The sequence below is a fragment of the Polypterus senegalus genome, chromosome 18 (genome assembly GCF_016835505.1).
Source record: "Polypterus senegalus isolate Bchr_013 chromosome 18, ASM1683550v1, whole genome shotgun sequence".
Lineage (NCBI taxonomy): Eukaryota > Metazoa > Chordata > Cladistia > Polypteriformes > Polypteridae > Polypterus > Polypterus senegalus.
The window spans coordinates 66,901,911-66,926,989 of record NC_053171.1 but is presented as its reverse complement, the minus strand read 5'-3'; the positions used below and the strand labels follow the sequence as shown (position 1 = coordinate 66,926,989).

Below are 25,079 nucleotides of genomic sequence, written 5' to 3'. Positions count from 1 at the left end.
GCAGTTAGCCAATGAAGGTGTCATTTTGCTTCACTTCTTGTTGCAAGTTATTATGTGGAAAATTACTTTGTCAATAGATGGCACTGCTGCACCAAAATGTTGAATGTGAGTGTAGCAGGCTGCATCTGAAACAGAAGTAAGAAGAATATTCTTAGCATGTAAAAAGAAGATTCAGCACTTAATATTTGACATTGCATATGGTGGTGAATACACAGTCAATGGATGGAGATATTGTATGTGAAAATCAAAGCTGTTTTAGGCAATCATGGAACATATTGTGAAGCTGTAAACAAGAGGTGGAAGGCAGCCTTGCATGTGCACGTTCCAAATGTACTTCCTAGGTATATTCCATATACTCCTGCCTGGCATCATTTAGGTGAAGAATGGAGTTACAGTGAAATGGGTTTATATATGTTGTGATCAGTAGTTTTTATTGATTAATTCTGGAATTCTCTGAACTGTTTTAAGCGGCATATATGCCTTTGTAGAGTTTTGAATTCAAAGGATTGCAAAAATAATTTAGTTCATTCAGAGAAAGTAAAACATTTGGTAACATTATTTTGTGACGCCATTGTGTTTTTTATATGGACCACCACCATTTTGTGAGTCCTGTTGCTAAGACGCAGTTTCCAGTTGCCAAAACTGTAGTCCCAGGAACATCAAGTTGCTTGAAGAAGGTCTCAAAGCCTTTGCCTTTAACACGCTTGTCTGATATTTTCTTTCTGATCTCCTCATATAACTTTCTCCTTTGCTTTCTCTGGTCCATGTTCAGTGTGGTACACATATACCAAGCAGCAGTGTGACGACTTTTCTCCATTTAAGTAGGTTGGATGACTGATTGTATTGCAGTAACTTGTGTGATACTAATTAATGAAAACAACTAGTTTGAATTATTTAGGATCTTTCCTAGTGTACCAACAAATGTGTCTAGGCCATTTTAGAATGTCTTTGTAGAATAAGCCATGCTTAATGTCTTTTCACACATACTTTGCTTTACACAATAACATCTCAAAGACATGCAGGTCTGCATTTTCATTTAGTTACTCTTTTCAGGATGCATACAGCATTGAGCTGTAAGGTTACCAACAAATTTGACCATGTCTGTATTTACCTTGTTGGAAAATTAGCATGTTTTTATTTCTGATTTTTTTTTTCCTGTAGTATTAGCTAGAGTAAAAGGTAACCCATCTTTTTGGTTTTTGGTTAGCTGCTTGAACACCCATTACAGAGAATGAGAAGAAAGATGCTGTCAGCACTAAACTAGGCCTCCCGTCCCTTTCTGCTTTCATCATGTGTTTTGGGTCAACTACCAAGTTATTTCATGGTGTTTCACAAGAGTGAGACAATTAGAACAGCAAGTAGCCTAATGATATGGGCTGGAATGAAGAGCCCACATTCTTGGTACTCTCCAATGACACTCAAAACCTTCTGAAGTGGAGAGCTGAGTTGTCTTTTGAACTGTGACACACTATGACAGGAGCTCAGTACATTTGCTTTTTTTCTTTTATTATTCTGATAAATGTTCTAAGAGGTTTGATTGTTCTTTGAATTATTTCATTTCCTTATGTAAAGGGAATGTGGATGCAATCTAATATTTATGTAGACAAGTACTAGAATCAAAGCAGCTACCTAGATGCTCTGGCATGACTTTGTCCTTGTACATACTTTTATTTTTAGGCTAGCTTTCAAATAGTGGGTTACTCTATTTGGCTGACTTTTAGTGTGCTGTTGCTTTCAAGCAGGTAACCATCTTATGAGGCATTTGTTTTTTTTTTTTGTTTAGTTTTTTTTTCTGGATACCTTCATTTAGCACATTTCAAGTTAGATGCATGTTCTCCTGTTCTTCTTTGCATTTTGTTATTGTCCTTTTGAGCCTTTTCTAGTCTTCAAAAATAAGCCAGGTGACAACCACTACTTTCTGTATATTTTCAGTATAAAAAGATATAGTGCAGATGGACTGTCAGAGGAGAGGGTAAAGACCTCATAAGGTGTTCATCTAATAAAATATGGAATGGTCAAGAAACAGAATATCACCATGAGGTGGCACCTCTCTTTGATGTAGTGAGCTGATAAAAAAGTTGACAATTAGGCGTGACGACTTACTTATTATTGTATTAGTCCTGACTGTTAGAGGGTCCTTTCAGTTACACTACCAGTCAAAATGGTTTAGAGTACCTGTTTTTAGTTTTTATTTACATGTAAGCAGTTTAAGTTCAGTGAATGACCTGAAATTTTACAAATAGAAGTGGTGTGAACAACAATGGGGCGCTCCAGCTACCCCAGCCCAACTCGAACAGGCAGAGACGAGAGTTCCAGCACACATTTTATTTACAAGTGGGTAAACGCTTTTCCCTCACTCCTCACACCAGCACTGTACAAAGCATCAAGAGCACACACTTTCTTCTCTCTTCTCCTTTCCACCTCCACTGGCAAGCTTTGTCCCTCTTCCTCCTGACTCTGGCTCCCTGAATGGAGTGAGGTTGCCCCTTTTATGTTACACCTGAGAATGCTCCAGATGGCTCATCAGGATTAACTGGAATTACTCACAGGTGTGATGGAAACCCAGTATAGCAGGAAACCCAGTGGGGCTGCATTTTACACAAACTCCCCTGCTGCCCTCTAGTGTCCAGGGGAAGGTAGCATCTTATGGATGCTCTTTTCCCCAGTCAGGAAGTCTAGCAGACCCAAAGCCACAAGAGCATCAGAAAAAGACAAGTTTCTGAGAGTTAACCGCTTACGTAATGTATTGGATTGTGACACAAGTGTCATATTTCTGGTTAGGAACCCTGCCAATATCTTGGCCTGATTTGTTCATATCCTGGATCTTTTCTTTTACCCTCTTCTTGTGTAACCCTATAATAAATGACGTCACATTTTAATGAGATCTTATTAATAAGATTTTAATAAGTTGATAAGATCTTACGTTTCTTGAAATAACTATGAGGCTGATACATTAGAACAATAAAAATAACTGCTAAAAACACACTCACTCACATTTAGGACTTTGTCATTACAGCTTTCACCAGGTGTACTTGTTACGCTTGACTTAAGGAAGGCCAACTTTGCATAATGGAGGCGAATGCAAGAAGTGGCATCAATAAACCAAGACAAGAGAAACATTACCAAGTGTTTGTCCAAATGGAAATACTAGCCAGAAATCAAAGTTGAAGCCAGAAAAAGAGGTTGGGAATACCGATATTAAACAAGAAGACAAAAACACTGAGAATTCTTTAGGATATTTTGCAACTTTGGGTGACCAGGAAGTGGTCTACACCAACCTTTTATACTGTCACGCACCTCCAAGTGATGTTGCCAGAAAGTAATGTCCGAATTGAATTTTGTGACCCCAAAAAACCTAAATGCATGTAAAGCAAGCTCAAGTAGGCCATGAAAGTGTGTAAAAAATGAACAATTATGACCAATCTTAACAGTAGTTTTAAGTTGACATATAGCAAAAAATGTTCTGAGCAGAATCAATGTTGAAGTAAAGAGAACTCTTTCTCAGTGTTTTGAATGCTCTAGCAAGCCTGACTTTGTGCTTATGCATTTTCTAGCAGGCTGGCATATGGGGAATGTTATGTTTTCAATGCATTCAAAGCATTCCATTTTTAAATTTCTAAACTGCCTTCTATAATATATACTACATACTGTATATTATTTATATGTGTATGTATAAAGCTTTATATTAAGATGTAGAAGAAGGTTGTTACATAAGTGTTTTATCGTCATGTTTGTGAGGCTCTGGGGCAAATGTCAACTCCCAAACCCCTAACCATGTTGGAGAAAATTGTGAGAGGATGTCCTCACACTTACCAGGCCTGAAGCCTTCCTCAGAAGAGGGTCTTCCTCTCTGCACGGTTGAAATGTCAATTGTAAGCCGATTCAAGGCAAGGACATGACTGGTGAGAGAAAGAGAGGACACTGTGTTTGTGGAGTAAGAGGTGTTGGGAGGAATGCTTGTTTAGTGCCAAATTCTGTAAGAGGGCAAGTGCTCCGACAGGCAGACAGGACTTTGCATGCATGTTTAAGCCTAGGGAAGTAAGAGGAATTTATTTTTTTACTCTTAGTTTCTGTTGCCATTTTTCCTCTGTTGTCTTTTTTATTTATATTATAATTGTGAGTAATTTGCTTATCAGAGGTCTTTGTGGTGTTTTTATTAGTAGCCAATTCTTATTGCAATTACTCCTAATTCTGTTATTCAACCTAACTTTGACAAGTGTTGCTAACTGTGAGGCACTGCAAGTTAAAACTGTTAGCTGACTGATCATGTCATCACACTTCCAAAGGTGTACATAAAACATACATTTCTGAACTTGCTCATTAATTGGGTAAAATCGACCATAACTGTAGAGTTAAATTTATTATTTTAGGGTTAAAAGAACCGTGAAATTTTCCCACTTTATTAGGTTTAAATGTTCATGCTGAAATCCAAGCACTCATTTAAACCAGAGTTTTTTTAACCATTAAAATGAAATAAACCGGTTCAGAAAATCACGCAGTGACAACCTGTTCAGAGCTAGTTTATGAAGAAAAAATTCACCACAACACAGACTGGGAAAATGAGTATATGAAAGGTAGAATTCATTGATAAGAAATTGTGTGTCCCACTATTCATCTGCTGGTTTTGCCAACTATCCATATGAGAACCAGAGTAGTTGGCATGGTTTACACATTTGTTGCAATGAATAGCAAAGCTGGTTGTTATTTTACAATCTTTTATCTTCAAGTGTTACTTGCAGATGTGTTAAGATGCCTTGGAGCTTGGACATGCTGTTTTAACTGTCTGAATGCATCTCCATGTGTGCCTACTGCTGATTAAAGGGGTGATAAAGTTCAAGTATCCGAAATGGGTTTATCTAAATTCTCACCCAGCAGAATGCAAACACATACCAGCAGACAGACAGCTGCATTTTTTTTTTTTTGCAGTGCATGGTGACTGGACTGAGAGCATCGCTAAGCTAGAGGCAAGCCCTGACACAGACACATCTGACAGGCCAGAGAGCAGATGCAGCAGAGTTAAGCAAAAGAAAAAGAAGAAACGCGACTTTGTGAAGAAAAACATTGAGGTATGTCTGAGGTCAATTGCCTTAGCACTGCTGTCAAAACAATTCAAGAGTTCTGTGATCTGATAGAGCTCAGCTTAGTTTCAGTTGTTTCTTGCTCAGTAAATTAGCTTCAAAATGTCTGTGACCTAGACTAAAAATGTAGAAGGCTTGGTTGTAATAAAACATGTTTTGTCATTTTGTAAAGCTACAAATCTAGTTTACTGGCTTTCCTGTTTTTTCCATTCTGTTTAATTTGTCCTATTTCACTTTATTTTATATTTTGAACATTTCTACATAGCTGGCAAAGGATGCTGGGAATCAAGTTCTTATGACAGATAATGAGAAGAAAAGACTGGCAGAACTGCTGAGGGACATTGATAATGACAGAAGTGACACACTTCCAAGAGATGAGGTAACTAGAATTTTTTCTTTAATAAAGACTTCGTACAAATACACTCTAGACTGCAAAATACCAGATGTGGGATTCACAATGCTTGGGAAACACTGATTGTAAGTGAATTATGATTTACTCATTGTGGAATCTGACTCTAATGCCACCTTTCTTGGTTTTCAAGCCCCTACAGACTGTTTATGAAGAATGATCCAAATGAAACCTGGTACCATGATTAGTATTGCAAAAGGTTGAAGCATATTGAATTTGAGCAAAAATGCTCCAGTAGATTTTGTTCTACCCAGTGTTCTCTTTCAAGGAGCACTCTTAAACTGTTCCTTTGCCCAGATATAATGCTTTGAGTCATAAATTGTGACAAGTTGTAGATTTATTGTAAATAGAAACAAATAGAATGAACAAATATATATTGGTTGTCCTGGGTGGCAAAACGTAAGATAATGTAATAGTTCTTCCCTTTTGTGCCTAACTAAACAGGAGGGGATCTTTATCCTAGGCCCTAAGTGCATGTAGAAAAAAAACAGCCTAAGTCTTTACCTAAACAATCCTTGCCTCTTCCCCTTCCTGCATCTTTCTGCCCTGTGAGTTACTATCAAATTATACCTCCCAATTTCAAGCTTCTCTGAATTTGGGCTAAGGCACTGTTTGAAGGTTCTGTTTGGTAGTATTTATTATGACATTATGATGCCACCATGAAGTGCTTCAGGATCAGCCTAATTCCTGAAAAATGTAGCAAGTCAACTTTGCTGGATTTTGGTCTTGCAGCTTAAGACTTCCCCACCTGTTCAAACTACTGCTCCCAGGTTGACAAGTATTAGATTGGGAGATTAGTTTTATTGAACATCACCCCCCAACCGCCCCACTTCCTGCATTAGGAAGTGAGTCTGTAGATTTGGTAGCTCGCAATACTTACTACTATTTTTCATTGAATCTTGGCATAGATTTTAGCATTGCAAATGTACTTCAAGAGATTCACATTTCATTACAAATATTAATTCCTACTTTTTTCTCACCTGCTGCACAGTATTGAATACGAAAACCTGTATGTACAGTGACATGAAAAAGTATGTGGCCCTTTCCAGATTTCTTCCATTTTTGCTTCTTGATAATCTTTTAATTCTTCACTGATTTCCATTCAAATTTAGTGTGATGCAAAAGGCCATCTGAGAAAACATACACATTTTTGATTTGATCATTTGATTTATTGAAGGAAAAAGTTCACCAACCCCTCTATCATGCATGTAAAAAAGTATTTGCTCGCTCATTTACTCATTCAACCCTTGAATAAACATATAAATGATAACAGGTTAAATGAAACTTGGCACAACCAAGCTTGGTTGAATCTAAACCTCACATCAATTGGACCTCTCCAGCAATGTGAAGTTGCCTAAAGGATCTCAGCATAACAGCACACCATACCTTGACCAATAGAAATTCCACAGATCCTGAGAACGAAAGTTACAGAAATCTATTGGTCAGAAAAGAATTACAAAGCAGTCTCTAATACACAGAGAATCCAAGGAAACCACCATGAGAGCTATCACCTCCAAATGGGGTAAGCCTTGAACATTGGTAAATTTGTCTAGAAGTGGCCAGCCTTGTGAAATGACTCACAAGAGCACATAGAAAAATTCATCTGGGAAGTCCTAGAAAAACCCAGACAAACCTCTAAGAAGCTGTACTTTCTTAAATTAGCTAATGTCAATAATTATTATTTTACCATTAGAAAGACACTGGGCAAAAAGGGTATCCACTGAAAGGGTATCTATGGGTGAGTTGCGAGGCAAATAACAGAGGAACATAAACGCTGATTTAACATTTGCCAAATAAACCCATTACCGCTTTTGGGATATTGTTCTGTGGACTCATGAGTCAAAAGCTGAAGATTTTGGAAGACATGTGTGAGTTGCTATAATTGCGGGAAACATGATTTTAGAAAGTACTGGAGGAGAATGTCCGGTCATCAATCCGAGATGTAAAAACTGAAGGCCAACTGAGTTATATAGCCGAACAACAATCCGAAGCACAAGAGGAAGTCCACCTCTGAATGGCCAAAATAATAATAATTATTTATTTGTCACTTACATAGTTATACAGGACAGCACGCAGTGAAATGCATCTTTTCACATACCCCTTGAGGTCAGTAGCTCCCCTGGAGCAATTGAAGGTTAAGGGCCTTGCTCAAGGGCCTAGCAGAGTTGCATTTCTTTTGGCAGTGATGGGGATTCGAACTGGCAACCTTCGGGATGCCAGCGCAGATCCTTAGCCTCAGAGCCACCACTCCACACTTTTGGAGTGGCCTAAGCAAAGTCCTGATGTGAACCTCATTGATATATTGTAGCAGGACCTTAAGTGGGCCACAGTTTCTCCTCTATGATGCCAAAGCCTGATCTCCTGTTTCTTGAAGAGTTTGCAGTTCTTGTTGCTAAAGGTGGCACAGCCAAGTATTATGTTAAAGGATTGGGCAGTTACTTTTCCACATGAGTAATATAGGTATTGATAAACTTTTTCCCTTCAATAAATTAAATGATGATTTAAAACTTTGTATTGTTTACTCAGGTATTATAATTTTGTATTATAATCATTTTTTTTGGAGATCTGAAACAAGTGTTATGAATATTCAAAAACAGAGGAAATCCGAAAAGGGGCAAATGTTTTTTCATAACATTGTATTTATTTATTTCAGAAAGTTAATATTTTTCCATTTAATTTCAAATGATATAACCTCCACTTGCAAAATTTTTTATTAAATTCACAGCTTTGCATAAAATTTGAAATGGGTTGCTATCTCAGATTTTTGCCATTTTGAGCCCAGAAAAAGTATAAGCAAAGTCCAGCCATGCTTAGTTCACTTTTTGGTTGAGTAGAGATGGCACCTATTCAGGTTGCTTTGGTTTAAAGGTAGGAACCAGTCCTGGGGTGAGCTATTGCAGGATGTATTGGCACTGAAGTTGGTACATTATACAGCTACCACTTAACGTAACACACTTGTCTTTGGAAAATATGTAGAAAAACCAGAGGACCATAGAAAGAAAACTCATTCAGACTATGGAAGAATGTGTCCGCTCTACCTAGACTGTGGCTGGCTGCAATTCAGACCCAGCTTCCTGTGCAATTTTAAAGTGCCTATATTTGTTGTTTCTTTTTCTTTAATTCTGTTAGCACAATACATTCATTCATTCATTACATTTATATAGCGCCAACAATGTTACAACTTTATTGCTGTTCTCTTGGCCGACACTGTTCTTTCTTTGTTTCAAAAGAATGCATTTCAATAGAGGATGACAGTTATTTGCCACAAAGCTACAAGAGAGGCCTCCTAATGTCTTTTCCTTGTGCGTCTGTAAAACCAGCTTAGTTGTGGTTTATTATTTAGGAGAGACTTGTTTGTAATTACCCCTAGAGAAAACACTAATGTCATTTCCTCGGTTGTCAAGCATAATTCCATGAGTGTATATATCTCTCTTCTTTTTTTTTTTTAACATAATTGTAATTATTGAGATTTACCTTCATTAGTTGTACCTTGATAATTTTCTGTTGAACTCGTAGGATTATAAATTCTTAAAATGTCATTTTTGCCAGAACTTAGAAGTGGATAACAAAAAGCAATTTGTTATCTAATGTGATGTTTTTAAAGTCAGCGTGTTATGTTGCAAGAATGGTGCCAACCCCATCTCCAGGAGGGGCAACTAGTTATAATTTACATTTGTTCATGCAAAAAACAAAAGGCAAGAAAGGAAAATGTTAACAAAACTTGCATAAGTGGAAAAAGGACTACTAGATATGTCCCTTAAGTAAAGTGTGGCTTCCACAGTATTTTATTTCGGACATGTGCTAAGCACATTCATCAGTATACCCAGACCAGAACAGTGCGTACTAAATTAGTTTTTTCCCTCTTCAAGCATACAATCTCTCTGTCCTCTGAAAGCTCCACTTTGTAACAGTGCAGCAAATGTGAAGTATAATTGTGTTTAAAATTCTTAAATGAGGTTTGGTACATTGAAAAACACCATTACGCTAGAAAACTAGCAAGTAGGATTCTTTTTTTAAAAGCAAAAGGTGTAGTCAAAGCCAAATTTTGGTGTCAAGACTGAGAAGACTGCCGCAAGGAAACCAAAACCAGAATAAGAACAAGAGTCAAAGTCAAAAACTCGGGCAAAAGCTGTAACCAAAAAAGAATTTAGAAAAGGAGTGTCAAAAAGGCTTTTGGTATTCAGACTTTAATGTGGAAATGACAGGAATGGTGACCCTTTAACCCATTTTTTCATTACTGGTGGCTCATGACCTCTGAGAATACACCTGATATGCAGAGCTGCCCTAATCCCTAATGGTGGTAATAACAGTACAAAATAATTCACAACAATAAAAGGTTTTTTTTTTTTTTTTGCAAAACTAAAAACTATTGAAAGATTTGGAGCTCCAGAAGCCCTCCAAGACAAATGCTGTGTGTGATAAATTGACAAATATCCATAAAAAACTAATAACAAACCAAAATCATAGTTTACTAGCTTGCGTGTTTTCCCTACTGTGACTGAAATTCAGAAGAAATTGAAAAATGTTTTGGGGTGCCTCAGGAACCCTGTTTAATGGTCAAGGAATGTAAAACTGAAATGGAAAATAAGCTAGGTTTGAATGTTCTCTGTGGAACTTGTTTGTAAGCTTTGCTGATCAGAGTTCTGTCCTTCTTTAAAGCTTGCTGACTTCTGGCGTGATGCTGGTTTATGTATCTGGGGGACCAGAAAAGGCAGGGTTAGGAGTGGTGAGACAGCAATGATATCCACCATCTTCCTTGGATTTCTCCTCCACTCTATAAAAAGAAGCAGAAACTGCATTAGCAATTGTGCAGTACCTTTACACTTCCACCTGTGTTTTCCTTCACTATAGATTGCAAGACACTCCCCATGCTCGTGTACATGACCTATCTTTCGAATGATTCTTTAACGCATTGGTAAATGACAGTTTATATTTTTAATACTACAAAGTCATAGGATAGTAGCAGAAAGAAACTATTTTCTCTGAGTGTTAAGTATCATAAAAATCTCACAATTTCATATTTGCATTTGAGATCCTGCAAGAGTCTAAGTATGGGAAGTGTAATGTCTGACTTGTCCTCTTATTTCAGCGTGGTCAGTTTGTGGCATTTAAATTAAGAAGAAAACCAGACAAAGCAGGAGTTCAACAACAACCCTTTTATTTTCCTTGTTGATGCGGTGCACTTCCAGACTTTTTAGCAAGCCTCACCCAATTCCCACTGCAAAATGTGCAATATTCTTTTTACATAACTAGCTAATGAGAACACTGTGTACATTTTTAATCTTCCCCATTGCTCTGTACACAAAATTCTGAGTGTACAACACCACATAGAGCATGGGCAGAGTGTGACATGTAGATTTGTGGGGGCAAGATGAACCAGAAAAGATGATTGCATTTTTTAAAGTTACAGCTGTACTACTAAATATTTGTCACATCCCATGGCAAGTATCATAAATTGTTTTAAGAAAAACTTACTTTGTATTATATTGTTATCTTAATGTAGCACATTTAAAACTTTGAAATTACAAAAAAGTTCACACATACTATTAATGATAGTTAAATGATGAAAAATGTTGCTTAGTTACGTTTGTCTACTTATTGTAGTTGTGGCTAAATAAAACAAATTCTTCTAAAAGTTAGTAAATGTATGTATGATTAACATTCTTGTATGTTTTGGGAACTTTAGTTAACCGAGTTAACTTTTTTTTAATATTTTGTCCCAGTGGTATGATATGTATGAGGTGTCACAGAGATTTGCACATACTGCCGTTCCTCTATTTGTGCAGGCATGTGTGCAGTACCATTTTATTCTCTCATCCTCTGTCTACTGAGGATCTGTTAGCTGACAGTAATGGCCATTGGACATGTAAAAGAAAAAAGCTGTTTTTCTATTATGGTGACAATTTTATGTTATCGTGATGCAAAGACTGGCCTACCCCAACTACAAATACTGACCTTAATGTTAGTGGTGGTGTAGCATAGCTACCTATAGGTCCCTAATGTTAATGTCCCCTTTGGTAGCCTAATCTTAAAATTCCTATTAGGTGCCTAATAATAAGTTTTCCGTCTTGTGTCACAATAATACACTTTGCGTCACAATAATAGAAAAGTACCAGAAAAAATTCTGAATACCAAATAGTAAATTCACATAAACGCACATAAGTTAGATCTAAAATAGTAAGCTAATCTGCAATTTTAATTGTTCAGAATGTTTCTCTATGTATTTCAAGGATAGATAACCAGCAAGGGAGAAGGATGCTTAGGCCAGACCAGATTATAGTAGTTGTTGATCACCCATTTTTCTAAACCTGCTTACCAGGTCAGCATCAGGAGAACGCCGGAGTCTATCCAAGTAATCAACACGTGCAGGCTGAAGCAATTCCTGAAGAATGTGTCTGCTCGTCACAGGGTGAACATACACACACACACACACACACACACACCAATTTACAATCAGTGATTCACCTTACCTGCATGTCTTTGGGAGCACCTGGGAAGCGCACTTTGGATTACAACACTAACACTGCATTACTGTGCCTGATATTCATTGATTACTAACATTTATATTAGTAGTGGCCTTTAAAGTTGATAGAAAAATTCCCTTATTTCAGACTTGTTTTATTTGCATAGTGTATCAACTACATCCATGATGGTGAGGTAGTGTGATAAGGTGCATAAATGCAGTTAAAGTATAATGTGGCTTTAAGAGGGGGCAATTAAGTGACTTGTTGGCCCTGGAGTGATTTTGACAGGACTAGAATTAATTACATAAATGCAGTTCATTTTATGGAAATTTTTTTGAGGTGCAAAATAGAAGAAATTGAGGCATATTTTCATTTTCTTTTTTAAATTGTATTATTGGCCATGCACTATGTAGAAAATTGTGAATCTTTGGGGACTCTTCAGAAAAACTGCTGACAACCAGCTAATCACAAGAACAAATCTGGGTTCTACCTATATTGTCTGCTTTTATTCTACTTGTGTTGTCACCATTAAAATGGAGATACATTTCAATATCCATGTGTTATGTGGTGCTGCTGAACAGTTAAGTGCATAACAAACCTCAGCAGATATATTTTTTCTTTAACATACAGTTGCCATCTGCTCTTAAGTGGAAAAATTTTGTTTTTATGATCTAATGGCTTGAGTATGATTTTTCTGAGTTATTGAATGAAAAGTGCTGTTCGTTGATATTTCAGCCAAGGCTCAGGAATTTTTTTTTCCATTTAGCTATTAAGAACTTGCCAATTGCAAAGAATTTCATTTTTGATCACCACATTGTGCAAACTGCGCATGAACCTCCACATCACAGGCATTTTCCCCATAGCATCATTTTGTTCGTTCTTTTGCTGCTTCTTGTATTACTTAATTGACGTTACTGTCGTAATTGCTCAAAAATGCTTGGGCCTTGGTACTTTGAATTTGCAGTGAACATTATGGGCTTTCGATCTTCAGTCCCTCTGCATTTCTCTCTAACACTAAATTTTACAATGCTGGCACCTTGCCTGTTTGGCATGAATCATGTAAGGGCTTAAGTTCCTGTTTAAGATTCACTTCTTAAAAAGTTCAAAATGGTGCTACTTTTGGCCACACATCTAGGTACTATGATACACAATAGAAAATGGCAAAACAAGTTAAGCAGAAGTCAAAATTAGCAAAATCCTGATCTGGTCTACTGCATAAATAGGCCTTACCCATGCATCCTGGCCCCAAAATGACAAGGCAGACTTCAATGTCTTCTAATGCAAAGAGAATTGACTCGAATTTTTATGAAAATAAATCAAGCAAAAAAAGTATTGTCCGACGTCGCATAAAGTATGTTAACCAAAATTCAAAACCCATCTGTATTCAAGTCTGAAATTTCATTCAAAGTCAAAAGAAAGTGCAGGGCCATAGCCAACATGTTGATAAACAAAAATGCTCTGTTAACAGTCATTGTTTCTGTTTACAAACCTAAATAACCAGGGTGTCTTTCACATTTGTCCTGAAAAGCAACATGGCTGCAACAAACTAATCCTAAAACGACACTGTGGAAAGATCTTAAAATGTTTAACTTCTTTACATTTTTTTTTTTTGTTTTACACAAAAAACTTTAATCAAAATAAGATTCAGCAGCCTTCACAATTCTTGAATGCACCAAAAACAAAGCTGTAAAAAATTATTATGAAGAAAATGACACAAGGCCTTTACAGATTCCAAATAGGGCTCAAGCTATAAAAGATTAAAACTGTTGTATATGTTACTTACCCTATGTAGTTTGTGTTGATGGCAGACAAATTTTTGATCTATATTTTGATGCAGAATTGAGATCAAAAAAGTTTCTGATGCAAAAATAAGTCAAGGGTGGCTAATGTTGGACAACAGCAAACACAATCAAAAGTTCAATGGAATAAATCTCATGTTGCACATGTTGCCTAATCCATATTTGAAGCCATCCAACTGTATGCTTCCAAAAACATGTATTTTCACTAAAATTTTGTTAAATAATCCACTTGCAGAAAATACTTTTGTGAACTAAAACTGAACATTCTTAGACATGAATATGTATTTGAACTGAAGATCGTTCAGTATTTGTTGGTCAGTAGTCTAGCTCTGTAACAGCTTATTCACTTAATAATTCTGCATTTCAATCCAAACTTGGCAATTGTATTGGCTTAAAAAATGGGCATACTTGGTGACTTTTTAAGCTTTTCCTCCGTGCCCCATAACCTCAAATGTAAAGGGCTAGTGTGGACAAGATATACTTTTAAATTTATATGAAGTAATAAATTTTAGAACACAATTTTACATGGAAAACCCGTTTGTGAAGAAATGACTTGAAAAATGGAAAGCTTATCCTTTAAATTGTATTATCTTGTACACGATGATCCAAATTCTCTTCTGTAGGACCTACTCCTCAATAGTCTGAATGTATGTAAAAGTCAATGTGTGTGTATGTATGTATGTTCCAGCATCACTTCCGAACGCCTGCAACGATTTTCATCAAACTTGGTACACATGTTTCTCATTGGTCGACTAAAAATAGTGTAGGGTAAAATCAACAATAACCCACCCCCTTCTGGGTAGGGTGGGGGTGATCTTACAGTCTTGTATGCATGTTATCATCCAGTTGACAATTGGAACGACCACCATAGGGCAAATTGGAGGTGACTGTCAGCATTCTTTGTTTGAGCACCACCGCGCCCCTGTTGCTTTTGAAATTAAATAGAGTTGGTCAGTTCCGAGCGTCAACTGGATGATAACATACATACAGGACTGCAAGACAAACACATTAGTGAGTCTTCATTGTTGGCTAATTTATTTTTATTTTTAAAGTTGTGTTTTTTTTTTATTATTAATTTTCTCAAACAATTATAAAAACTTTATTTTCCTCCCGGGCAAAACACTGGGTATTTCAACTAGTGCTAAATAATATTTGAACAAAACAATATTCGCAACAATTACAACAATTTATCTTTCTGTTTACTTTTAGCGTCAAGTCTTTGATTCAGTTTCTTTTGCTGTATCCATGAACCATGATGGTTTGGTTTAATGCACAGACCAAAAATTGCTTTGGGAAGAAGACCTTTGAATGTAGCCCTTGTAGTGCCGGATTTCACCGCTGTTCACTGCAAATTTTTTTAAAGGGTTGTCCCCAGATATGTTTTCTTGTTTGAGAATAATACCTGGCTTCCTGAGACAACTCTATAACATGCTAAACCCTTTTAAACGTTTTGGCAACCACACCAAAAATGGCAACGCCCACACAAACTAAGATGTCATTGCTGAAAAGGTCCAAAAATTTTGTAAGTATTTAAAAACAAAACCAATTCACAAAAACTATATTTGAAATAAACTCGGCCACCCCAAAAACTATAATAACAATATTTTTAAGATTATTTCTGAAGAAAAAGATAAACGTGAGAAACAACCACTACACCACACTGTCTACATTGCAGGTTAAGGCTTTGGCCTTCAAACCCATAGGTTTTGAGGTCATATCCCACTACTGACATTTATGTGACCATGATCAAGCTGCTTCATCTATCTGCGTTGAAACTGGATAAACAAAAGAAATGCAACCATTTGCATCTTAAATGTAAGCTGCTTTGATTAAAGGTGTCAGCCAAATGAGTAAATACCTTAAAATCTCATTTCCTAAGCCGTCTTTATCCTGAGCAGGATCGTGGGGAGCTAGAGCTTATCCGAGCAGGCAATATGCACAAGGGAGGAGGAACAGTCCTTGGGCAGGGTGCCAGTCCATCGAGGGGACACCCTCAGACTCACACACATGCTCACATCAACTGGAACCAATTTAACATCACCAATCCACCTAACCTGCATGTCTTTTAACTGTAGGAGGAAACTGGAGCCCCCAGAGGAATCTTACACAGACACAGGGAGAACCCAGGACGCAAACCCAGGTCTCCTTACTGCAATACAGCACTACTACCACTGTGCCACTGTGCTGCCCCCAAATAAGTCAATGTAAAATGTACAATCAACAAATTGTTGCTTTCCATCCTGGCTGCAATTCTTATCCTCTATCTTCATTCCAGTGCAGCCTTTTCCCCATACTCATTTCATTTCTGGAATCCTTAAAGTTTTAGAACCACCACCCTGTAAACCCCACCTAAGGTGTTAATTCTGGGAAAACCCTCTGAAATCAGGGGTTAAAGTTGCCCCTACAAAATCTTTGTACTGGTCGACTATACCACTGAATGTGCTCTCATTCATTTAGACAATTTGTAAATATTGTGGGGCCTGTCACCACCTGTACCCCACTGCCTAAAGCCACCTGCTCTTTTGGGAGTGGGATGGCATGTGATCTTTTTTTCTATCCCTGAATTCCCTGTGTATCTTTGTTGTACAGTATTTTATTTTTAGGACACACCCTTTAATTTTAGCAGAGTCATCTCCTTTCCGATTCTCTCACACTGGCCCTGTGAGGGACACGCTAGTCATCTTTAAGTAGACAATTTCCTTGTCCTGTGGCCCTTTAGAGCTCCATCATCCCATCATGGCCTGTCAGCATGCTGAGGTTTGGAATTTCCTCAAAGAAGAAGGAGTAAAGTTAAAAAGTAGAAGGGGGAATGTTCCACTTTAGAAGAAAGCAAGGTTGTCCTTGTCTTCAGGCTGTATGGAGATATTCGTTGACATTTAAACCTGTGCAATTTAACTAAGCACTATGCTTTTACTGAATTTTTCCAATTGAGCCAAGATCTTTTTTTCTTTTTGTCTGATTTTTTTTTTATTCAGTGAAAAACTATAAAATGCATTTAGTGCTTTCTCCCTGACATTTGAGAAGCTCATGGCATGTTTTGTGCTAAGGTTCTCATTTCGTCTTAAACAGAGGCACAGTGAAGACCAGTTTGAGACTGACTAGTGCTACCATAACTCAAAAGTTGGATAAGCCATCTGAAAAGGGTTTTACTGTATCTTGATTTTGACTAGCATAATCTTAGTGTACGAACCGTTGGTGAGCATGTGAATTGTATTTGAATGTGTGCCAGGAGAGTTTGAGTACCCAGCTGATATGCGGATGTGGTGGGTACCTTGTGCAGATGGCAGCATTTATTTTCCATCTTGCTTGCAGCAGAGCTCTATTGATGATGTTGCCAAAAGTTTGAAGTTAGTACTGGTACCATAAAGCCATTTATAACCTCACTTGATTTGACTGCTGCTGTGTTTTAAAATGAAGTTTTAACTTGGTCTGCCACAAATATGCTATTATTAATGTTGTGGCAGTAATTTTCTGTTATTGTTACTCATGTTCCCTCTGTTGTTGACATCTGACCAGAGGCATGCTGTGTTGCTTTTTAGAGGCATATATAATGTTTTGTTGAAACTCACCAGCAAAGTCAGCAGATGGATACCTATACAACATGACAGGCTGTTGCCATGGGCTGGAAGGGAATGTTTTATTGAAGTTTTGCTTTCCTTTCCTCAGAGAAATGCAAGTCAACGTTACTATAAAATACTCTCTATAATGCCCTGTAAGAAATTTCAATTTGGCATAAGGAGGCATAAAAGCAAAGTAACATAAGATTCTTAAATCCTCTCAATGTAGTTCAGGGTCACACTCTAGAGCAGAGCCTAATCTAGCAGCACTGCACACAAGGTAGGAAACAGTGCAGGACAGGGAAGCTAGCACATCATCACAGAGCATACTCATGCACACATTTATGGTCAGTTTATAATCACATTAACATAACTGCCAAATTTTGTACCTAGAGGTTAATACATGGAAAATGCATACACAGAAGATGGCTGGGCACAGGATTCAAATGGATCCATGACAAGGCAATACTTTGTAGTCAACCACCATGCTGCTCAGGCATAGCAATAGTTCAATTAAAAACAAGACAATAGATACAACATAACCATAACCAAAGACGTACTTTTTTGTTCACTGATCTAATTACTTTTTTGCCTATTCTATTTTTTCATTAACTTTTCTACCCCAAAATCCCACTAACTGTCTCTGGCTATACTACTAAAAATTGAATTCTGTTAAATATTATACTTGTATATATTGTAGATAGAACTTTAAAATTCCCTGTGGGGACAAATACATTTTTACAAAAGCTCTTTAAATAAATAAATGCATATGTTAAAAACAGATAACTATATACTGTATGTACAAACACTATAGTCTAAAAACATCAGAATGAAAAAAAAGAAAGTTAAAAAGAAATACTTCTGAATTGGCAGTCCCAGTCATAGTGAAGCATTATATAGGTATATTGTTCTAAAGGAGCCTCAGACACGTTTCTTGACATACTTCTGCTGAATGATTTGTTGGCAGAAGGTCCTTTTAGTATGTCATGGAGAGAGGATTTCAGCATTATTCACAACAGCACTCAATTTTATAGTTCTGTCCTTTGTTACTACCTCCTTTAACTGAGCTTGGCCTTTTAATTAGCTTGTTGATTCAGTGTGCCTCTAGTGAAGTAATGTTACCAGCACAGCACACCACACTGGCAATCACAGAGTTATAGAAGATATAAACCACAATAAAGGAACTCCGTCTTCAAAAAAGAAAACTTTCCTGTGCTCTTTCTTTTATAGTTATAGGCCAGTCCAAGCTCTCATTAATTGTGACCCCCAAGTACTTGTAGGAGTGGATCATCTCTATATCCACTTCTTGATTTGTGACCTGACAGAGGCTTGTTGGTGCAGTGAAAGTCAATAACCAGTTCCTTGGTTTTGCTGATAAGTTGTCGGCAGTTCTTCTTCCACCATGAAACACAGTTCTCCACCTGACTCCTCTCCTCTGTCTAATCTCCCTTATCAATACGCTTCATAAGTGCATCTGAGTCATCTTGAGAATTTCTGTAAGTTACATTACCTGAAATATTTATGGTGTACAGGGTGTGGTGCTCCATTACTTTAAGATTTAAATTCAACTATAAAAACATATATGGGGCTGGACATGTTGTAAATGAATATGGCAGTCTGCTGGGGTACCAGCATAGCAGACCTGATATTCCATATATACATTCTGGTAGCCCACCTTTATATATGGGGTATAGGGTGACCTGTGAATTTATTGGTGAAATTTTAGTGCAGTCGAGTGCATAGTAACTGCTACCACAATATAAATGCAATTAGCATCTTGGGAGACAGACAGTATTTTGTAAGTAGAGGAATTTTTAAAGAATTATGCCATGTTGATGTGCTGTGTTTTTTCCAAAGTACATAAAGTATTTTATAAAAAATGAACTGAAATACTGCATTCATGTTGTGTTCTCAAATTTTTTTCAGACCGAACTTAGTTCAGGTCAAGTTGGGGAGCATACACTGATACATTGCATTGCCACACCCACCATACAACATAACAGCTTGGGATCCTGGTTGGCAACCCAGTGTCACCCTCCAGGAATTACCCTCTATCTGCCACAGCCAGCTGTTATGTGGGCATCCTATAGGCCTGGTCCAGCCACTTTGGTCTCCAACAGTGAGGATCCTGTGAGCCGGATCACACTCTGCTGTAACTGATGCTCCCTCACAATGCAGGTAATGTGCCTCATTAAGGACTCTGTGAGCAACTGCACATTTGACACAAGGTCAAACCAGCGGTACCCAAGGATTCTCTGAAGAGAGACAGTACCAAAGGAGTCCAGTCTTTGTCTCAAGTAACTGGATAGTATCCATGTCTCACAACCATATAGCAAGACAGGAAGCACCAGGACTCTAGACTTGGACCTTTGTCCTTTTGCATAGATATCAGGAGCGACACACACCCCTCTCCAGCGACCTCATGACACCCCCATGGACTCCCAATCTGTCTACTGACTTCAAGTCATCAGTGACATGAATGTCTCTGCCGAGGTAAGTAAGCCTCTGAACAAGGTTGACACTCTCTCCGCAGACAGGCACACTTCTGAAGGCTGTGCCTAAGTGGTCATTAATGGCCTGGATCGGACCTTGGTTTTTAACCAGGACACTTGCAAGCCCAGACACTCAAGACTCCTCGCTCAGTGTTTCGAGAGCCACGATCAGAACTTCCATTGACTCTGTGAAGATCACCGCATCGTAAGCAAAGTCAAGATCTGCGAATCTTTCTTCACCAACAAATGCCCCACAGCCGCTGGACCACACAACCCTGCCCAACACCCAGTCTATGCAAGCATCGAACAGAGCAGGAGCAGAACACACCCCAGAATCAACTGGGAAAAAATGCAGAGGTTCTGCCTCCATTTTGCACAGCACTCACAGCACCAGTGTACAGGCTAACCATAATGTACAGCAATCTTGAGGGGATCCCGCTTAGTCTCAGGATTTACTGCATGGCGGCTCAATCAACCGAATCGAACGCTTTATGAGAATTGACAAAGGCTGCAAAGAAACTGCCGATATTTGCGTTTGCGCTCCATGAGAACCCTCAGTACCAGGATGTTGTCGATGGTAGACTTTTTAGGCGTAAAACCAGACTGCTGCAGTCGCTGGTAGGTGAGCAAGTGATCACGGATCCTATTGAGGATGACCCTAGCAAGGACCTTACCTGGCATTGAGTGCAGTGTTATCCCCTTGCCACAATCCTGGCAATCGCCCTTCCCTTTCCAGATTTCCTGCCTGCACTCTCTTTTTCACCTCTCTTCCCCAATCCCCATTACTCTGTACTGTTGATCCCAAGTATTTAAATTCATCCACCTTCACTAACTCTACTCCTTGCATCCTTACCATTCCACTGACCTCCGATCTCATTTACACACATGCATTCTGTGTTGTTCCTACTGACCTTCATTCCTGTCCTCTCTAGAGCAGGGGTGCCCAATACGTCGATCGCGATCGACCAGTAGATCGGAAAGGTAGTGCAGGTAGATCGCGTTGCATTCAAAAAAAAATTTTTTTAAATGTTAGTTTATCATATATCCTCCCTATGGCATTTGCCACTTGATTGACATACAGGGCGGCCAGTCTGAGATCGCTTTTCCTCCCCCCAAAAAACACACTGGTCATCCCACACGCATGATCAAATGCACGAGCTACTGCAAAATTCCGGCTAAGTGATCTAGTTAGCCTTCCAATTTATATCGACTAAAGAAGGGATTTAAAAAAAAAAAAATTGTTGGTTATGGACTGGATGTGGAATTGGAAGGTGATTTTTTTTTTTCTCTCACAATCGAAGTGCATTTGTCTGATCTGTCAATCTATCATTGCTATTCCAAAGAAGGAAAACGTGGAAAGGCACTTTCGAACTGTTCATAAAAACTACGAAACTGACTTCCTTCCGAAAAGCGATCTGAGAAAGAGAAAGGGGAGGGAACTAAAATTACAATTAATCGGACAGCCGTCATTTTTCACTCAGCTGAATTCAAAAGCAAAGGCAGACACACCGTAGCATAAGAAGTCCTTCCAAGATGGAGAAATGATAAATGCCTTCGTTGAGGCAGATGGCTAGGGTGAAATTCCTGCTGAGATTTCAAGACCCCTGGCCGGAGAAAAAGGAGTTTCTCCTTCTCATTAAACATGCAGAATACAAGCAACTTAATAACGATCAATGGCCGCTAGACTTGGCATTTTTTTCTAATCTGACCAACATGTTTAATGAGCTTAATTTATAGCTGCAAGGAAAAGAGAAAACCATGTTCAATATGATTAGCTCAGTTAATGCTTTCAAATGAAAAATGCAACATCTGTCCTCAAAGCTGCAGCGCCTTGATTATGGGAACATCCAAAACCTCGCGTCAGAGCTGGAGACGCAATGGAAGGCGTGTGTGCAGCTTGGCAGCATACGCTACACACAGCAGATTGAAAATTGTCTGCCAGACTTTATCTAATGGATAAAAAGTAACGATTCAAATGTTGCCCAATGTAGCGGAATAAGAGTAGCTTTTCTTCTTCACAAATGTACTCAAGTTAAAGTAAAAAGTATGGTGCAGTAAAACTACTCTTAGAAGTACAATTTTTTAAAAAAGTTATTCAAGTAAATGTAACTCGTTATTACCCACCTCTGATACTCAGTATATATAAAAAATATATATAAAAAAATGGAAGAGAAGGTCTATGATACAGTTTGCATATTTGCAGCTGGAGATCCACAAAGGAAGAAAATGAATCACGTATCATAAAGTAGTTTTTATTCCTGAGCTTTCAACCCCTGCCAGGGGTCTTCATCAGAGGATAATGCTTAGACTTACAAGAATCAAAGGCAATATATAGCAAAAATTACGGGGGGGTGGATAGGTGGCTAAGTCAGTGTGATCGGGGTATTGGTTTATTTATTACGAACATGATGTTCTTAAGTTTGCCATATGCTGGATTTATGTCCAAGTGCCTGTTGATGGCGTTATCATTTGATAGCCAAGATTCAGCCAGCTCTCTAGCACTTTTAGTACTGGCTTTAAATTTTATTTGTACCTTGTCCCAGTTAAATGTATGTCCTGTTGATTTAGTATGGGTATTGATCAATGATCGTGAGTCCTTTCTTCTGACGGCGTTGCGATGTTCCTGTATACGTGTTGCGATTCTTTTTGATGTTTGTCCTATGTATACCACTGAGCTAGAACTGCATGGATTCTATAAACTGCGTTTCGTGTTTCTGCTGTCGATTTCTTGTTTTTGGCATTGAAGAGGACCGTGCACAGTTTGTTCGTGGGTTTGTGTGCTATTCTGATGCCTGACTTGGCCAGGATTCGTGCTGTACCTTCAGACACCTTGTGGTGATAAGGGAGTTAGTGCCGGGTGGGGGTTCTGATTCAAGTCGATTGTTTGCTGAGTTTTCTGTGTAGGCTTTGATTAATGAATGTTTTTGAGTATCCATTTGAAGTGAAAAGACGGAAGAGATAGCGTCTTTCATTCATTTGTGTCTCCTTTGTATTACAATGGGTGTGGACTCTTCTGAATAGGGTTTTAACACAGCTCCGTTTGTGAGATACTGGGTGGTTGCTGGCGAAGTGTAATATCTTGTCTGCGTAGCATTCTTTACGGTAAACACTTGTGGTCAGGGTGGCATAATTATTTCTTTCATTGGAGATGTCCAGGAAGCTGATATGTCGGTTTATTTCTTTTTCCATGGTGAATTGGATTGCAGGGAATATTGTGTTGATGTGGTCGTGGAATTCATTCAGCTGATCATTTTTTTAGTATGACGAATGTGTCGTCTACATAGCGTATCAAAATTTTGGGTGTGAACTGGGATAGAGCCACGTTTTCAAATCGGTGCATTACCAGTTCCGCTAGAAGTCCTGATAACGGCGATCCCATTGGCATGCTTACTTTTTGAATGTAGTATTTGCCATTGAAATGAAAGTGAGTTTTTTGGCACAGTGATATCAGGTGGTTATGTCTTTAGTGGACAGTTTGGTTCTTGTTTCAATGGTGGGGTCACTTCCTAGTCTCATTAATAGCGTTTCTGTGGCCAGATGAATTAGAATCTATACTAATAAAAGGCAAAGCCCTCACTCACTCACTCACTCACTCACTCACTTCCCGTGTAGGTATAAGGCTGAAATTTGGCAGGCTCATTCCTTACAGCTTACTTACAAAAGTTGGGCAGGTTTCATTTCGAAATTCTACGCCTAATGGTCATAACTGGAAGGTATTTTTCTCCATTAACTGTAATAGAGTTGAGCTGGAAAGACGTGGGCGGAGTTTCGTGTGACATCATCACGCCTCCCACGTAATCACGTGAACTGACTGTCAACGCAGTGCGTAGAAAACCAGGAAGACCTCCAAAAAGCGCTTAAGAAAACATGCATTATATAATTGAGAAGGCAGCGAAACAATAAGAAGTGAGCGAGTGACATATACTACCATATTCATGAGTGCTGCTACCTCGGAAAGAAAGCAAGGTGTAAACCTAAACTTTAAATTAAGTTCATAGACAGGCTACCGCTGGCGTTTCACATGCCCACAGGTAATGCGGGATACAAGTTTAATGAGAGGACGAGGATATAAACGAGTTTTGATCACTTTGTAACTAAGTTAAAATTGTAGGTGAAGGGGTGTGCTTATGCAAATTCGAGACTGTGTTTGTGGGGATTGACAGTTAAAGGCGGGTGGGGAGTCACGTCATCATCTCCCTCCCATTCATCTCATTTCGCTCTGAGCTGAGCTCCGCGGCTAACGCCGTCTTCCGAAGCAACTTCGTCAGACTGCCACCAAATACTCACAGAAAAATCCACAAGTTAATACACACGCTGTCTCTAGAGTTTCTCCACACTGAATCCTCCAGGCACTACTTACAAAAGGTCACATTGACAATCGTGTTACGTTATTTTTAAAATCTTTCCTTTTCTTAGCACAAGCACAGCTGAGAAGCTTCGATGCATGTGCTCCATAACGCTTAAAAATAATGCATTTAATCACACTTTGCATTACAAGCAAAGGGGAGCTTTTGTCAATGCATGATTTCCTGGTACACGATTACATTGATCAGCGCATCCCGATTCATTTTACCCTCGCACCACCTTAGTTTGAGAAGAAGTATGAAAAATATGAGGTTAACACAGAAAAACAGATCACCAATTCAAGCTTTATGAATAATCGATTCGCCATCAATAATTGTTTTGGTAAAGCCATCCTCCTTCCATTTTATAATTTTTCCGCCACTAGCCATGATTAAATGAACGGTAAAAAGTAAGAGCAAAGCGAGGGTGACTTATTTAGGCAGGCATATATATGACAGCAACACTCATGACAATGTCAATCATGTTACGTTATTATTAAAATGTTTCCTTTTCTTTTCATTACTTCTTTAACACACTACTTCTCGCTGCGTAGCGGGTATTTTGCTATATATATATATGAATGACCTCCAAAGAGGCTGAGACTTTTGATATCATGAACGTGTCTGCAAAACGTGGGGTCTCCTGCCGAGCAAAGGTCGAGCAGCCAGGCGCGTGCATAGCTGTGCCGGCCTTTGAGACGCTGACTGCACTTCTGCCTTAAGTCAAAGTGAGCACTTTTAATTTTTTTCATCCTCCCCCTGCGCTATAGCCCAGACAAGTGCAAACACGGACCCCTTTTCTACACCACGGCAAAATAATATTAAGGCGATTCACACTTTCTTTTGCACGATACGATTATGAGGTCCTCAGCTCGGATTATGAAGACACGCACAGGAGTGGAGGACTGACAGTGCCATCACAGCCGATTAATGGCGG

The 25,079-nt window shown here is 38.5% G+C and overlaps 1 protein-coding gene across 3 annotated transcripts in view; it reads left to right on the top strand.

Annotated features, from left to right (window-relative positions):
• fsip1 (fibrous sheath interacting protein 1) overlaps positions 1-25,079 on the top strand; it is a 450,012-nt gene that overhangs the window by 38,410 nt on the left and 386,523 nt on the right. For all 3 annotated transcript variants that reach the window (XM_039742012.1, XM_039742010.1, XM_039742011.1), the window contains 2 exons: positions 4,927-5,066; positions 5,344-5,457. In XM_039742012.1, the coding sequence (XP_039597946.1) occupies positions 4,927-5,066; positions 5,344-5,457 (254 nt within the window). The remainder of the gene's footprint in view (positions 1-4,926; positions 5,067-5,343; positions 5,458-25,079) is intronic.